The sequence below is a fragment of the Mandrillus leucophaeus genome, unplaced genomic scaffold (genome assembly GCF_000951045.1).
Source record: "Mandrillus leucophaeus isolate KB7577 unplaced genomic scaffold, Mleu.le_1.0 Scaffold329, whole genome shotgun sequence".
NCBI lineage: Eukaryota > Metazoa > Chordata > Mammalia > Primates > Cercopithecidae > Mandrillus > Mandrillus leucophaeus.
In genome coordinates, this window is record NW_012103465.1 from 221,328 (window position 1) to 239,279 (window position 17,952).

Consider the following 17,952-nt stretch of genomic DNA (forward strand, 5'->3'; position numbering starts at 1 on the left):
TTGAACCTGGGAGGCGGAGGTTGCAGTGAGCCAAGATCACGCCACTGCACTCCAGCCTGGGCAGCAGAGCTAGTGAGACTGTCTCAAAAAATAAAAGAATTTATAAAAAATAAAAAGAATTTATGTGAAGAAAGATGTAGGATCACAAAGTGGCCATACAGGAGAGATTCTAGATATTCAGGGAACATGGTGAAGGTAAACTTACCCACATAAATGAGGGATGTGGTTATCAAGAAAAGGATGAAGATGACCCAGAGGAAGTGATACTGGCAAAAACAAACAAGAAAACAAAGTCACACTGAAGGAACTCAGCTATTTCACGACATCGATATGGCAAAGGATGAAATGTTGGAAGCCAATCCAAATTTAGGAGTATGGCAGTTTTCCAAGGCATAGAAAAGATGTTTATTCTATATCATAAGTTATTTGACAAGGAGAAGACAAGCACTGTTCAAAATGCCCTGGATAGGCCAGGCGTGATCTCTCGCTCCTGTAATCCCAACACTTTGGGAGGCCAAAGCAGGAAGATCACTTGAGCCCAGGAGTTCAAGACCAGTGTAAGCAACATTGTCTAACCTGGTGTCTACAAAAAAGAAAATAGCCAGGTGTGGTGGTGTGCACCTATAGTCCCAGCTCTCAGGAGGGTGAGGTGGGAGGATTGCTTGAGCCCACGATGTTGAGGCTGTAGTGAGCTGTGATTGATTACACCATGGCACTCCAGCCTGGGCAACAAAATGAGGCCCTGTCTCAAACAAAGCAAAGCAAAGCAAAATACTCTGGATAGTTTTTTTTTTTTTTTTTTAAACAGAGAAATGAAACATTTTAATGCTCCATGTTTCTAATATTTTAAATTAGTGTACTAAGCAAATATTTTACTATTTTTTTCCTTTCCCTCTACAAGTATAAGAGTTTTTAATGTTTTGACATAAATTTTTTAAAGTTGTGGAACAATAATTTCCCATTGACTATTAAAATAAGTGTGTACCTTGATGCTTACTTTTATGGTTCCACACTTCTATGCAAAGGAGTGTGTATGAGAGAGAGCTTTGCTGGCAGTGTGTATATCTGTGTGTGATCTTTGCTGAAAGTCTTCCTAAGATGTATCATGTTATGTTTTTACTTGAATTATTCACCTAAGCCTGGCAAGCATAAGTTAGCATTTTCCTGATGGTATAGTCGTCATTAATAATGTTATTGTTTTCTGCTATAACGTAGAATAGCTTGGTAGTTAAGGGCGTGGTTTATGCAGCCAGACTTTGAGTTCAAATACTGAGTTGTCTTCTTTCTTTTATATGATCTGGAAGAAGGTGTTATATCTCTCTGTGCCTCAGTTTCCTCATCTGCAAAATGCAGAGTGTAAGAGTGCATACCTTTTTAGGGTTGTTGTGAGGTTTAAATGACTAAATGTGCTCAAAGCACGGAGTGGCTGGCAACACAGTGAACACTATGTGTTAGCCAATGTTGCTGCTGCTGCTGGCAGGGACAATGGTGGTAGTAGTAGTAGCTGCATCAGTAGTAGTAGAAGTATTAATGATTCTGTGTGTCTGAAGATTTATTAAAAGTTGGGGCTATTTTTTTTTTCTATATTAGAGAACCTCAAACTACTGTGCTTTTGATTTCTTCTGTTGCTTTATTTACATGTTTTCCTCTCTCATTGTTGGGCTATTAATGGACATTCTTTGCATTGGCTTCAAGCAGAACAACTACCTCATTCTCATCAGTATCTGATTGATTTGCTGTTCTTAATCACTATGGGTGTAATGACCAGAAAGTCTGACTTCTTGCAGTATCATGGAACCCTGGATCGTGGCTCAGTTCCTCATGGACAGCCTGTCACAGGGAAGCCCAGAAAAGAACCATTTATTTTGCTCAGGCCTCACATTCATGAAGGTGCCTCTAAGTTGCCATTTGACACTATCTCCAAATGAGGTTATGCTCTTAATAGTTGTATTTTATCTGTCTTGAAAGCATTAAGTTATTCTTTGTGAGCATTAAAACTGTATTAGTTTGTTACCCTCTTTTGGCATTTCATTTTTAATATGCTGAGAACCTTGAAGTACAGAAGTGGCCCAGGCCCTTCTGAGGAGCCCTGCTCAACAGACAAGCGAGTGGAGTTCCTGACTCTGTTAAGAGTAGATAGTAACTTGATTGATGATCTCAGGATAGGAAAGCCGAACTGTATTTGTTGCAGTTCTCCATTGTTTCTCTAAGTCTCTTGCAGGCTCTCAAATTCTCTCAGGTTTTTTGATTCTACCCAAGGAAGCTGAACATAGCATGTACCTAACTTGTAAGAACAAAGGTGTCAGTATTTCACATTTATAGTTTGGTAGGGTCCTCAGGGCCAGATGTTTTGTGGGCCAACCTCTACTAAATCTTAAAATCATTCTCCAAATAGAGTATATTGTGTTTGATACTGCTTAAAAGGTATCAGTCACATGGGTTCTTAGTTGAACTCATGGCTAAAATAATTTTTAAACTCATCTTTCTTTTTATTTTTTTGAGACTGAGTCTGGCTGTGTTGCCCAGGCTAGAGTGCAGTGGGGTGATCTCGGTTCACTGCAACTTCCGCCTCCCAGGTTCAAGCAATTCTCCTGCCTCAGCCTCCCAAGTAGCTGGGACTATAGGCACATGCCACCACACCTGGATAATGGTTGTATTTTTAGTGGAGACAGAGTTTCACCATATTGGCCAGGCTGGGCTTGAACTCCTGACCTTGTGATCTGCCCACCTCGGCCTCCCAAAGTGCTGGGATTACAGGCGTGAGCCACTGTGCCCAGCCATTTTCCTTAGCCCAACCAAATTGCTTTTAACTAAAATAGTGTGTTAATTGACCTTGTCTCAGATGTGTAAGCCATAGCTCCCCTTTTCCCTTCCTCACCCACCTCCATGTGCTTATGGCATATGGGAAAAGAGAAAACCCTTTTTTTTTTTTTTTTGCAAAAGTGATCTGAGGTTATTGATCAGTAAACTGGAAAACCCACTGTACCAGAAATTCGAGTAAACTGTGGCTCAATTTTCTTCCCCTTTATGGTAAGCTTGGTACATTTCAGTCCCAACTCAGGGAGAGCCGGGAGTGCAGTTGGCATCCAAGTTGCCTGACAGATGAATGAAATAAGAAACAGAGTCCGTTGAGTTAATGTCATCAGTTTATTGCACCATGGGGTGGGGGGGCAGGGTGGAATCTATATCCAAACAAGTTCTTACCCTTCAGACCAACTCATCTCTTGAATATGGGAAGCATTTGTTAACAAAAGTATAAGGTTTGTGAATAGTTATGTCCTATATACATTTATTTTCTTACATCATGGATATTTCCTTAATAACCTTTGAAAGAATAAATGGGGATTTTTGAAAAGTTCTAGCCATTGGCTAGGGCAAGACTGAACGTGCTATCTATTGAAATTTTAAAAGGGTTGAATTCTGAAGGAAAGCTAGCAAGATTTCGCTAGTATTATGTGCTGTGTGTTGAGGTGGTAAGAACATGTATGAACCTGCAGTTGTTGGGGTTTAATTGGGGTTAAGTTGTTCCTTAATTTAGAGAATTTGATTTCTTTTCAGGGACTTTTTTCCTGTGGCAAAATACACATAAAATGTACTGTTTTTGCCTTTTTTGTTTCTCTCTCTCTCTCTTTTTTTTTTGAGACAGAGTTTTGCTCTTATTGCCCAGGCTAGAGTGCAATGGCACAATCTTGGCTAATTGCAACCTCTGCCTCCCAGGTTCAAGCAATTCTCCTGCCTCAGCCTCCTGAGTAGCTGGGATTACAGGGCATGCACCACCATGCCCAGCTAATTTTGTATTTTTAGTAGAGATGGGGCTTCTCCATGTTGGTTAGGCTGGTCTCAAACTCCCGAACTCAGGTGTGATCCACCTGCCTTGGCCTCCCAAAGTGCTGGGATTACAGGCATGAGCCACCACACCCGGCCCATGTTAGCCGTTTTAAGTGTACATTTCAGTAACGTTAAGTACATTTACATTGCTGTGCAACTGTCACCAACATCCCATCTTCAGAACTTTTCCATTATCTCAAACTGAAATTTTGACCTCATTAAGCATTAACTCCCCAGCCCTCTTCCCTTAGCCCCTGGTAAACACCGTTCTCTTTTCTCATCTCTGAAATCATACAGTATTTGCCCTTTTGTGTCTAGATTATTTCACTTTAGGGAATTTGATTTTATGCCAGTTTTTCTAACAGGTTGCTTTTGGAGACAGTAATAATCAAAAACTTACTGTCCAAAGCCCTGAGTCTGAAATTCTGCATCCAAAAGTGCTACAGTGTGCATTAAACTGATTAAAATAATGTGGCATCTTTGACGATGAGCTCTATGTTCAACTTTGTTGTTGTTTAAGATTTATATTGTAAGAAAATCTCATACATGAAAATGTAAATGTAAAATTCCACTATTTTGTTGACATTGCTTTTCTTGTTTGGGGGATCTTTACCTGTATTATTGGCTTCCAGGGTCTCAGCAGGGCACAAGGGATATTTAGCCTGTCTGAATTTTGGAATCAAGTTTGGTGATATGTGAGCTGTCCCAAGAAAGCACTAGTATAATGTAATGGTCTTAACCTGCATTCTTTAATGCTTAGCCCTGGGCTCTGTAACCCCACCCCCATGCCCAGCAGCATCCCAGGGTCCTCTTCTGGAATCCAACTAGAGTTCCTAAGGGAGGAGGATCCCCAGAGGGAGAAAGAGAAAGTGTCAGCGGACAGAAATATGATACTGAAATAGCAGAGTTAGTGTTTGAGTACTGACTTTCCCGTTTCGCATGGAAGAAATTTCCATGCCTTGTCTGGATATCTTTAGAATTGCTCCTTTCAGTGTTAAGATGGTTTGTTCCACTGTAAGGGCTGTGCCACATGGCTTGGTGGACTTGGAGAGGCGGAGGTGGAAACAATGCGCAGGAGTTGGCCTGGGGCTTTTTGTTTGCGTGTCCCTCTTTACCTATTCATAATCATGGATCCCCTCTGCTTTGTGATATTGTGAACCACGCATAACAGCGCCTCTTTACACCACCGGGTTGAGAAGAAGGCGCCTGAGGCTGACTTTCTGGACCTTCCGTCACGCAGTAAAAGATGTGGTTGGTGTGTGTCAGGATGAGAGGGCCACAACTGGACCCACGTGTGGCCGCTTCCCGGGTCTGCCATGTGCTTTGCTAGCTGCAAAGTGTTTCCTCTGAAACAGCTAATCCTGCATGACTGTCTCCTGCATTTTGTTGTCAGAACGTGCACGCTGCTTTCATAAGAACTAATTGAAGAGGGAGCTAGTTTGCATCTCGTTCTTGCATACCCTGAGTCATGAAAAACATTTTCTCTTAAGCAAAATTGAAAGAAAGAAAAGAGAGAAAGAGGGCCAAAAAAAAAAAAGAAAGAAAAGAAAGAAAGAAAGAAAGAAAAAAAAAAAGGTTGCCATCCAGTGGAGGAAGGAGTAATTCCCAGCTTCATTCAGGAAAAACGCAGGCTGAAATATGCTTAACTGTTTTAACTTGACTGGGGATTTTTACCACCATATGGGTTTTTTTTCGTGACATCCGGAGCCAAATGGGTGCAGTATGCCTTTAAGAAAAGAGGTGCCTCACTAAACTTCGCTGTAGTTGTGTTTCACCGTTTCGGTAGGGAAGGAAAGTGTTAATTTCTTATTTGTACACTTTTTTTCCCCGACTTCCTTCCTATTCACTTCATTAAATCTAGAGGCAGTTCAGCATGGGAGCCGTCTGTATGTTGAATTAGGGCTCGCACTCTTGCGCAACACGTCACCAGTCGGAAACTGGGGGTTTGCTTCTGTGATTTATTTCATTATTGTGCTGGTAAAAGGTTTGGAAGGGAATTCTTTTTGGGGGTAGTACTTTAGCATTGTGTAGCAAGTTTTTGGGTTTTTTTTTGTGTGCCCCCCAACCCCCAGCGCTGAGTTTGAGTCAGTTGAGCCAGTTTAATAAATAATTTTTTAAAATAAAAGAACAGTTTAAAATCTCCATGAATAATTTTACTTACATGCAGGAGTAATCTTACTCTACTCTTTATGTGCGAAAAGCATTGGGAAGTATTTAGTGAATTGATTTCCATTAGAAAAAGACCCTTAGAAATCACAGAACATAAAGCACTGCATATGGATGTGTTTGGGGTCTTTGGGGAGGAGGGAAGATGTTTTGTAGCTCTCTGCATTCCTGCATAAAACCTTAGTTTAAGGGGAATAATGGTCAGTACTTTGTGTGTTTCCTTGTAATTCCAGAACCTAAATTTAATAAGAATCTGCACGTATTAGCAATTGTAATAAAAATTGTTTCAGTTGTTCTGTTTGCAATTTAATTTGTTATCGCTTCTTAGCTACTCACAGATTTAGAGATTTAAAACTCCAAATATCACAAGCTTATGCTTTTTCCCTCTTTTCAAAATTGAGGGGGGTGAGAGTAGAAATATCCTTTTTACAACTCCCCCCAACTTCATTTATCCCACTGAGAAGAAAAACAATGAAAAATTTTACAGCATGAAACTGAAAGTGAAGTGTTACAGTTGTTCTGGATTTTCTTTAAAGAGCAGAATTACATATTATATTAAAATATTTGAACCTTAGAACATGCACATTGCTTTTATTTACATGCATTTAATTTTTTTAAAAATTGTCTTCTATTTTAAAAATCATTTCGACTGCTCCAAACCATGCTGCTATTTTTTTAAAAATAAGGTATAAAATGCCAAAAAAGCATACCTTGTTTTAATTGTTTAAAATAAATTTGAATATTAATTTGTTTTCTTACTGGCTTAATTGTTAAAATGCGAGCAAGAATCAGAAACCACCTGAGCTAAAATCTCTAATTCTGCTGCCTGGAATAATAAGGGAAAAAAAATATGATAAGTAGTTGTCAATATTAAAACAGGCTGAAGGAGGAAGCCTTCGGGCCTTGTAGTAGGTAGAATGAAACAGCAGATTTGAGTATCCACAATCCTTTCAGTATTAAATTTTCAGTAAAATAAAATTACTTGTATATGAAAACATAGCCTTTCCCCAGCTCTCTTTTTTTTCCTGATCAGCTGATGAAGAGACTAGCAGCTCGCTGCTTTGCTGGCTTGTTAATTTTATCCCCACTAACTGTGATTTCCGATAGCCGGCCTGCTGATAGTGGTAAGGTAAATATCCTTTTTCGTTGCCGTCTTGAAGATTCAGTAGAACTACATCCCAGGCATGTGTAGGTGTGTAACACATCAAAAGCCGGTGTTCTCCGTATTTCTGTGTGCAACTGGGTGCTTGAGGAGAGCAATACCATTAACTGTTGACAGCCTTGCATGCTGTATTTATTATTAGCATGTTCAGCCTCCAAGATATGCGGGACAATTTCCTTTTCTTAATCTTCGCTTAGCTGCAGTGTGTTTAGCTGTATAGTGGGTGTCCTGCTTTTTAGGCAAATGAATATTAATGCAATAATGTGAAGCTTTTTTTTTTTTCTTTTCCTTTTTCCTCATAACTCATCAGATCTCGCCTCCTTCATAGTGGTTATCTGAACACTGTAGGATCGTGATGGAAATTGTCTTTTGATTATTAAGGCCTAGGCTCAGACTGTCCCTTAGGAATCTGTCTGTGTGCATGTTGCTTCTATGGATTTGCACATTGGAGGATGCATAGAAAACATATTTTTTTAAAAATCCCACTGGCATTTTTAACATGCCAGGTTGTTTTGTGTTCTGCACCAGGTTTTCTTCACAAAACCTTTCTTTTTCAGGAAGCATTGTACATAAGTGAAAGAAATTATGTCTGAGCTGTAATCACTCTTTATATTGATTGTTATACTCACATGATCATAAATATTAGCCATGTTTGGTGCTGTGGAGAAATGAAGGTAATTGCCTTATGATTAGAGCTCTTTCAGCTACGAGAAAGGATTGATTATCATTTGCATACTGGAGGCAATATTGAGAGGCAGGAGGAACAAATAACAACATTAGTTATTTTGTGTGAGAGAGCAATCTCAAAATATAATTTAAAGATTTTTTTTTAGAACATTTCTATGTTCAAATTTTATGTTCTTTTTTTTCCTTTGCAGTCTTTTTCCTCTATTTTTCTTTTGAGTTTTGAGATTTACCAGGAAAAAAAAAAAGTTTAAACTTCTGGGTCTGTCACATGGATCTTTTAGCCCTTTATGAACAGGTTTCTTTTATACCTGGTTGTTTTTATAGCTATTTTATTATCTCTCTGCATTAGTGCTGCTGGCTCTGGTTTAAAGCAAGCGTTTGCAGGTAATTGGAAAAAAGTGTTTATTGTTTGTGAGTGTGTGTGTTCTTTATCGAATGATTTAAGTGCGTTTACCAAGGAATGTGGCTTTGTACTTTCCCGTTTCCTTGTTTACTAATTGCCACGTTAGAACAAAAATCTAGATGGAATTTTGATTTATATTGTTAATCATGAACAAATTGATGCAAAACCTCAAGAAAAGGTCAAAGCTTATATGCTCGTGTGGATGTATTCTTAGGGATTTTTTTTTCATAACCCACCCCTCGTTTTGTTTACCTTTTCCTTCCCTTACAGTATTGAGAAAATTAGGGTCATGTTCTTAAACTGAGCTAAAATTTCATCTGGATTCAGTTATCATCAAATACTTGAATTTATAGATCTTTTAATATTTGTCATATTCTTCTTTACTGTGAGTGTTTTGGGCCTTCAGTGTGTTTTGCTCATGAAACAGACTTGAGTTAAAGATGCATTTATCCAATATGGTAGCATTCCTTTTTTCTTCTTCCTCCACTGATTACTGTTAAATTTTACTTCTTTTTTTTTGGTTAATTTTTCATTTTATTCTAATTGTTGAAGCTATATATAAATATACACATACTTTTTTTGTCTTGGTTATTTCCTTGTCTTGAATTTTTCTCCTTTGTTTTCAATGAACAGGCCATTGAAGACGGCAATTTGGAGGAAATGGAAGAGGAAGTACGGCTTAAGAAGCGAAAAAGACGAAGAAATGTGGATAAAGATCCTGCGAAAGAAGATGTGGAAAAAGCTAAGAAGAGAAGAGGCCGCCCTCCTGCTGAGAAACTGTCACCAAATCCCCCCAAACTGACAAAGCAGATGAACGCTATCATCGATACTGTGATAAACTACAAAGATAGGTGAGTGAGTGGTTCCTTCACCTTGATCATCTCTCACCAAGATGCCGAATGGTGCTACCTAAGGAGGGGGCAGTTGTTAAGTTATGCACTTAGGTTTTATTAAGGTTCTTTCTAGTTTGTGTTTTATAGCTTGCTTTCTTTGTACCTGTTTAAAATGGCCACTATTGCTATTTTGTGTGATGTTTCATAATGTATTATTTAAGATAGTTGAAAATTTAGTTTAGATTACAAAATTAAAAAAAAAAATCTAAATTAGAAAAGGATTCTTAAGGACCTCTGAAATACCATCTGAAAATGAAGATATTTCAGATGAAAGGGATTGGAATGATGGAGTAAAATTATTTTTTTGAATTGAATTGTTAGAGAAAGAAGAATCCTAATATATTTAAGGTAAATATCTCATGTTAAGACTGTTTAAAGCAAAATACATGCTTCCTAGTAAATACAGTTTCTTCTTTCCTTCCAACACTTGAATTTCTGAGCTCTTGTTTGAGTTATCTCTTTCTTCCTAATACCACATAGTCAGCATGGTCTTTCAGCAAACTTACCTTTTTCATGGGATTTTTGGATAGTGACTTTGAGAAAGCTGTGTTGGACACTCCTCCCAGGCCATTTTAAACAATGAATAATTATTTGAAAACCAAAGACACTGTAGGGTGTCAGTCAGACGCATACAGTAGATGAACTAGTTAGGCTACACTTTGGTTAGTTGACTTGGTTTCCACTTTATTATCACGTGGTAATGTTTGCATTTGAAGATGGCTTCTAGTTTCAGTTGATAATTTGACGGGAAACAGGCATTTTCACGCAGTTGCATAGTGGTATTAATCGGTTTTTAATTACCAGTTGAAAAAATTTTTTTCTCAAGGGGGTGCATCATTCCTGGAGTTACTGCAGTACCAGGTCGATGTGTGGAGTTGATGGAGCAAGCTCCTGTTCTAGCTCCCTGCTTCCAAAATCCACTTAACATGTTGTCCTCGGATAGAGGAGGAATCAGATATTAAGCATGTAACAACAGATACTACACTTGATCTTAGCCAAAAGGCTGAGAAGCAGTTAGTTACCAGAAATGTTTGACATTAAGTAGTGTTGCTCTGTACCCCTGTGTTTAACATGAACAACTACGTTGTGTTTTTAGTTTTTCATTATGGGTTTGCTGAATACATCATAGCAGGAAGGAAAAATTAGTATAAAAATTAAGTAGTATAAAAAGCAAGAAACTTTCCACCGTGGGGTTTTGCTGTTAAGCCTTTCTTATCTATAAGGAGTTTTCAGAAATGGGGAAAGGGGAGTAGGTGGAGATGTTTGTGAAAAGGCCAGAATTTCTTGCTCCATTTTGCCCACCAGGTCTGTCAGATTTTGTGCTTACTATTTTCCTTTTTTCAAAATAAATAAATAATTGCATCCCCTTTGAGGCTTCTGAAGTGGCCACGAAAGGCAACCCCATTCTCTTGGGTGTGGACCAGCTGTTCATTAATGAAGGGGAATGACAGCAATCCAGGAAGGAAATTTTGACCACAAATCCATGCTTTGTCCAGACTGAACGTGAAAACTTCCTTGTAAACCATGAATCAGTAACTCTCACGTTTCTATTCACCCCCCAGCTCCCCTTGTATATTTGCCATAGAAAGGGACGGTATTCTAGAAGCCAGCTTGGATTATGATGCCTTATTTTCTCAGTCCCTGGTTTAAAGCAAAATATTACTAAGTAGAGAGCATCACCCTGCATATACATCAAACTTTTTTGCCTTTGTCTCAGGAGAGTGTAACATCTGTTTCTCTGACCAGATGTGCTGTGATGTGTGACAGGCATTTTGTTCATTACTCGCTGAGTGAGTCGAGGGCTGTTGCAACACTGAGAAGGGCCAGGAAAGTCCTTGGAGGTTGAGAACCTAGGCCTTTCGTTCTAAGGTGATGGCTGTGTCTTTCTCTAGTGACATAAAAGAAGTCACCAACAGGTGGACTACATACTGCCAGCAGATTTATTTGGTTTTATGTTGTTCTTTGGAGGGGTGGGGGTCAGCAATACATAAACCTGGAGAGATTTCTTGCAAAAATTTCCCTCCCACCCCCCACCCTTTTGAAAAACCTGAAACTCTGGTGGCACTTTGCCCAGCTCTCCCTAAGGTAGCAATCAGTAGGCACGAAGAAGTGGCCATCCTTTCATTGGCAGCATCACGCTCTAGGTTGCCGCAGTCCCCATCACTCCCTATCATCTCTTCAATATGGAGTGGGTTACCATTTACCATCATGCTTTTTATGCCTGGCTCACTTCATTCATTTGTATTACCTGCAGGCTCCATAGCTTTTGAGTTTATGACTTCCTGGTGTACGTGGCTTATGGGCTGACCACTTTCCTAGAAACCATCCAAAAATACAGAGTGATAGGAGATTCTGTGCCTTAAACCTCAGCTAATCATTGCATAGTGGTTTAGAGTACAAACTCTTGTCTTGATTTAACTGCCTGCATTTGAATCCTGACTCTGGCATTCACTAGCTTGGGGACAGTTGAGTAATTTACTTAATCTCCCTGAGCCTCAGTTTGCCCATCCAAAAAAATGGGATTCATTACTATGCCTGCCTCTAGAGTCCTTATGAGTCATCAAGGAGTTAATGTAACTCAGGCTCTTTGAACAGTTTCGTTATTAATAATCAGCCTTTCAGACTTTGAGGCTGATCAGGTAGGTGAATGGACCTCTGAGCACCGGAAAGAAAGTGTCCTTGCTGATGCTGGTTTCTGTGGTTTTATTTCTAGAAACAGAAAATGCAGTTTCAATGGTACTGCTTATTGAGTTGTACTGTAGGTAAAGGGTATTTAAATATTTCAGCATGCAGATATTGAGTAGTTTTTTCTTTTTCACTTTTCCTTGTTTTATTTGCTTGCTTACTTTTCCTTAAAAACTGTCCTGGTAAGACACATTCTATTAGCTCCCACATTTAGATGCTTTCTGGGGAGTATGTACTAAATTTCCCACCACTGAATGTTTCATATACATTTCATGTTGGTAATCCTCTAGAAAAAGCACTAACTATTTATATTTTGTATTTCTCTTTAACTTGGTACTCAAGTAGGAGGCACTCAAATTAGGAGAGCCTTAATTAGATACAGTATCATATTTTTGGTTGGTTTTAGAAAACGCTGCTGGGAGATGTACATTTCACTGTGTTGAGATTTTTGCACCATTAAAGTCAGTTACTTAAATAGTAACTCAACCCACCTGTGAAAGAAATACCACCTGTGCTAACCTCCTTCCCATCACTTTGGTCAAATGTTAGGGCTCTGACGTTCATGTAGATTAACAGCATATTAAATAAGAACTGCCATTTATATTTAACTGATATATAAGAAGAATTAATTAGCTCTCATGAGACAGTTGTTTAAAGTTCATGCATGATTCTGGGGCAGATGTATCTTGATATTTTCATAAAGAACTAAGATCATTTATGTGTGTATTTATTGCTTTTTAGTCAGTGATAGGACTTGTTTTTTAAAAGGAGGGTACTTTCTAAAAATCTGACCCTGAAGAGCCAGATATTGTGTGATTCATAAATGTCAAATATTTCTGCAGTAACTGCTATTCAGAGGTAGTACTGGTCTGTTGCTACTGGCCCCCATCATTTTATTTGCACAAATAGAAAACTTTATATCAAGTAGTATTAGAAGGCTTTGTTTTGACCTGTTAAGCATGCTTTGTTTTCTGCTTATTTAGAAGCTTTTAGAAACTCATATTCTCAATTTATGTAATATTTAGCCCAAGACTGTTCTTTGAGAAGGGATTCATCCTGTTTGCATTTGTACCTTTGAAGATTGCCCCTGGGATGAGACGTAGAATTAGATGGTGAAGACTAGAGTCTATGGAGCTGTTCCAACTCTAGAGGCTTTTAGTTACTTGGATAAAGAAGAGAGAGAGAGATTCCTAGAGACATTCTTAAAGTTGGAAGGGACATTTAGCTCTGCCTGGCCCAACTTCCCACAACACAAGTAAGTCCCCCTGTACCACCTCTGGCATGTGGTCATCCACGTCCACGTGGACCCTCCAGTGTGAGCTCCCTGCTTCAGAGCAGTTCTTGGCACCGAAAGACAGTTGTAAACACATCGCCATTTCCTACATTAAAAGGGATGCAGCCCTCTGACCCCTAGCTATTTGTTCTACTTGAAACCTCGGAGAATAAATCTGCTGTCATTCTGAGAAATATCCTTTAAAATGTATCAACAAGCATATCTACGTCAGGACATTCTTCTTCAGGTTGGAACACTTCACTTTGCTCTCTGAGTGATGCCTAGACATTGGCCACATTCCAGTCTCCTAGTGTCCCATTTAAAACATGGCACCCAGAGCTCCAATGGCGTATTCTGATCATTAATTGCAGGGTAGTAGTTAGCTTCCTTATTCTGGACACCAGAATTCTGTTAGCATAACTGAAGAGTATGTTTACTTTTTCCAGCAACCTTGACAGAGTCAACTCATTGAATATGTGACTTGTTGAAATAAACCCCACTCCCCACCCCAAAACAGACATACACAGCTCTGATTTCGTATGAATACTGCCAAGGTTAGCTTTCAACTAAGCCTGATGTTTTTGAACCTATACCCGCTGACTGTATTCTCATCCCTGTGTAGTTCCAGCCTTACTACTTTTCGTCCCATCATCCTTGCATGTTGCTGTACCCCTAAATTTTTATTTTTGTAAAAATTGCATTTACGTATCTTAAGTTTTTGTCATCCAAAGATTTGATATGAGCTATTGCTTAGAAACTTAGACAAAGGACAGGTCTGTGTGACATACCCCTGAAAATCACTTCAGGTTGACATGAATATATTAACCAGTAATCCTTAAGGTTGGTTACCCATCAATGAACTCATGTAGCCATGCTCTCATGTCACCCACATTTATCCTTTCTCAGCATTATCAAGAAAGGCTAAAACCATGATACACCATGGCTATAGCCTTTCCAATCTATCAACCTAGAAACCCTGCCGAAGAAGTGAAATGAGGTTAGCTTGCCATGGCTTTTTCTAAGAGACCTCCTGCTGTCACTTAATGATGTTATTTATCTTTTCTAAATAGCCCTGTGGCATCTGAATGATTTCTTCTAAATTTTTACCAAGGGTCAACATCAAGCGTAACAGTCTCAAGTTTCCTTTCTCATATTAAAATTGGGACATGTGCTTATCTCTAGTCTTCTGATTCCATTTTTATGCTCTTGTGATTTCCTAAATGTTATTAGCAGAAGCAATCTACATGCTTTTCCAGGATGTAATTAGTTTGCAACTGGACACTTGAACTTACTTGAAGTGGCTTGATATGCTCTTTCTATCAACTCTCCTATCAGGAGCTTTTGTTCACCATTTATCGTGCCTTGCTTTTCAAATATGAGCATTGTTCTCATTCCTGAAGAATCTGGAGACAGAAAGTGAGTAGGGTGTCATCACCTCCTCCCTCTCTGTCGATTGTTCGAAGACAATTCTTTCAGAAGCAGTCCGCAGGAAGACTAGCCCTGCTGTCTTTAAAAGGGTTTGGACATCAGGTCTAGCCTTGAAGGTGGATGCAGTAAAGCGGTGGAGGAGGCAGCAGATACCTGCCTGGTCAGAACCGGGTCAGTCCAATTGGTGAACACAGCCCCGGTGCACAGTGGAGTGGCAGCCACGTGGCTCCTGCCTCCCTCTTCAGTCTCTGCTGTCTTCCCCCAGCTGGGAATACGTTCTTGCCCCTAAATTTAATAAGCCTTTGTGGTATCTCTGGGAATTGTGGTAAGACTCAGCTTGTCCTGAATTTTTAGTTCACGTTGGAGAAAAGTCATTCATTCTTTCTAGAAATATTACCATCTTTTTTTTCTTATTTCCAGCACCATACTGTTGAATATAATTATAAGGTGAAAATTCCAAGTACTTACCCCCACTAGCTCATCGTGCAGTGGAGGAGAGAGCTTTCCTGTGGGATATTACTGAAGAGGTAGCTGGCCTGGGGAATTCAGGGAAGTAGGGGTCACATGGGCCCCATTATCTGAGGATACAATGACATTACCTGGTGCTTATAATGAGTTTAGGACATTATAATAACATTTACCTGGAAAAATGAGCTTTTTTTTTTTTTTTGAGATGGAGTTTCACTCTTGTTGCCCAGGCCGGAGTACAATTGCACAATCTCAGCTCACTGCAACCTCCGCCTCCCGGGTTCAAGCAATTCTCCTGCCTTAGCCTCCGGAGTTGCTGGGAGTACAGGCGTGCACCACCATGCCTGGCTAATTTTGTATTTTTAGTAGAGGCAGGGTTTCACCATGTTGGTCAGGCTGGTCTCGAACTCCTCACCTCAGGTGATCTGCCTTTCTCAGCCTCCCAAAGTGCTGGGATTATAGGCATGAGCCACCATGCCCAGCAAGTGATCTGATATGTTATTACATTATAGCACCTTTCTAAGAATTTGATAAACTACAAACTGTGGACTAATTGTACTTAATTCCTGTACGTACTGAAAAGTAATTTGCAGCATTTTTCTCATTTTGAGAAGGACTGAAACTCTGTTGAAGGCCCACATGTCATCAGCCCATTCTCCAGAAGGGCAGGGCTCTTATTTAAAAATGTTGCCTTGTTCCAAGGCTTTCTCTGCCTCGGAAGTTCTTTATTTGAAGTGTGTTAGGTATTTACTGTGTCAAAGGCTTTCCCACACTGATTATCATCTCAAGGCTTCATCAAACCAACGGATCTTTACACTGGCATTCATACTGTCTTTCTAAAATAAGTTTTAGGAAACCAAATCCATGTCATTGTGTAGTATTATTTTTTGTTGCTTTGTTTTAGGGTTTTAAAAATTTGTATTTTTTTCCCCCAAGCCAATCAGATGGCTGACCTGCATGGACTTCTTATCAGAATGATTTGAAATTATTCTACTGGGATCTTTGGTTGTTCAGAACCATTGAGTTGTCATATCTGTCAGTCTTAGATGACAGAGCCACGCCTAGCTCTCGGAATTATTGACCGTCTACTCTGTAGAGTGTCTAAGGTAGTACTTGTTGTTTTCAGGTTTTCCTCCCATCACTTTTGCATATTCGGCGATGACATGATCTACTTAAGCTTCTGTGTCTCCTTGGTCAGCACCATCATTTGCCCAAGGTCCTAAACGTGAAATAATAAACACTTTCCCAATTCTCTGCCTTATTGCTGAGACTCAAATACAGAGTGCCCTCAACATGCTTCTAATTGTCCCTGCAAGACACCCGTTCATCTGCCTCCTCACACCCTGTCTGCCTGAGGCCCTTGCGCTGCTGGCCTGGCCTGGGAAGCTGCAGGGTGGACTGTGTGCCCTGCCTCCAGTCTCTTCCTCCTGGCTTCTTTGTGAGGCACCTCACTGGTCATTTCCTATTGTAACTTTAGAACTCTTCACAGCGGCCTCTTGCCTACCCGATGATGACCAGACTTCTTAGCATGGGAGAACTGTTACCTTCCACAGTCTGAACCTTCAGATCTTCCCAACTCTTTTTTCCAGTGCACCCCTCCCAGCTCTCCTTATATTTCAGACATTCCAAATATTTCTGTATATTTTGAAGACAGCACATGCACTTCCACCCCTCTGTTGATTGGTTTATGGGTTTATGCATTTCCCTCTCTGCAACGCCCTGACTCTCAGCTGACTCTAAAGCAGAATGTGGCATTGACTCTGAGAAGGGATTTATACGTGGACAGGCATAGGCTGTGAATGCCAAAGGGTGCTGTCTACACCTAGGGAGATCTAGAGGGTGTGGAGGTCTTCCCAGGGTCTGTGAACCCTGGCAGCTGCTTCCCTGCCACCACACAAAGGGACACCAACATAGCAGTTTCAAAAATCCTCAACTGAAGAGGCTTTTCTAGAGGCTTGTAGAAGTGCCCGAGACCCCAGGTAGTAGTGGGTTTATTTTCACTTCCCACAGAAGATCATGAATTCAGCGATCTATTGAAAGGGAATAGAGCTCTTGGAAGCAGAGCTGACTAGTTAGATGGTGTTCAGACCCAAACTGGCTGACGCTTGAAATACCTTCTATGTGCGGGCTACTGTAACAGAGCGCTTTATCCTATTTGATTTTTATACCTTTCTGAGGTAAGTATTTTCCCCATTTTACAAATGAGGGGCTCAACTCAGATAGACTAGCACTACCTTCCCAAGATCACACGCACCTCTAGCCAGCGGCTGCCTGTCTTCCACCTTCTGGAACAGTGAATGGAACATGTATAGAGGGAACAGGGTAACAGGAATTTCTGTGTGTGACAGAAGTAGGAAAATCCCAGAAAGGTTAGGAAATCTACTTTACCCCGATTTTTGGAGAACTGTGTTATTCTTCCAAATGAGGTTCCAAACATAACCCCGTGTAATCTTCTTAACAAGGCAGGTTGGTGAGGAGACTGAGCCTTGGAGAGTAAAATGACTTAGGCCAGGTCGCCCAGCCTAGGAAGAAGGAGCCGGGCGGGGACGAGAACCCAGGTCTTCTGACTCTAGTGTTCTTTCTACTCTACCGCAGGTGTAACGTGGAGAAGGTGCCCAGTAATTCTCAGTTGGAAATAGAAGGAAACAGGTCAGGATCTGTCTTGTATTCCCCTATCTCTAAATACAGGTATTCCCTCGGTACATGAAACAGATTGAATCCTAGAATCGGCCTTTGGAAGCAAATGTCTTCGGTCACCTCCTGATCACCCCTACTTGGAGTGCGGGATAGAGGCACAGATACTCTTGAACACCTGTCATGGCTTCTGAAGTTGTTGTGCTGTATTTTAATCTGGCTGTGTCCATTCTATACATGTACTTCTTACAAGGGTATTGGGAGCTCCTGGAAAGCCCGCCCTAACTGCAGCATCTTGGAGATGGGTTTCTGTTGCTTCCCCCTC

The 17,952-nt window shown here is 40.2% G+C and overlaps 1 protein-coding gene across 1 annotated transcript in view; it reads left to right on the top strand.

Moving 5' to 3' along the window:
* The window catches only part of SMARCA2 (SWI/SNF related, matrix associated, actin dependent regulator of chromatin, subfamily a, member 2), a 189,089-nt gene that overhangs the window by 148,515 nt on the left and 22,622 nt on the right, over positions 1-17,952 (top strand). The window contains exons 29-30 of the mRNA XM_011988407.1: positions 8,880-9,097; positions 17,589-17,642. Coding sequence (XP_011843797.1) covers positions 8,880-9,097; positions 17,589-17,642 — 272 coding nt within the window. The remainder of the gene's footprint in view (positions 1-8,879; positions 9,098-17,588; positions 17,643-17,952) is intronic.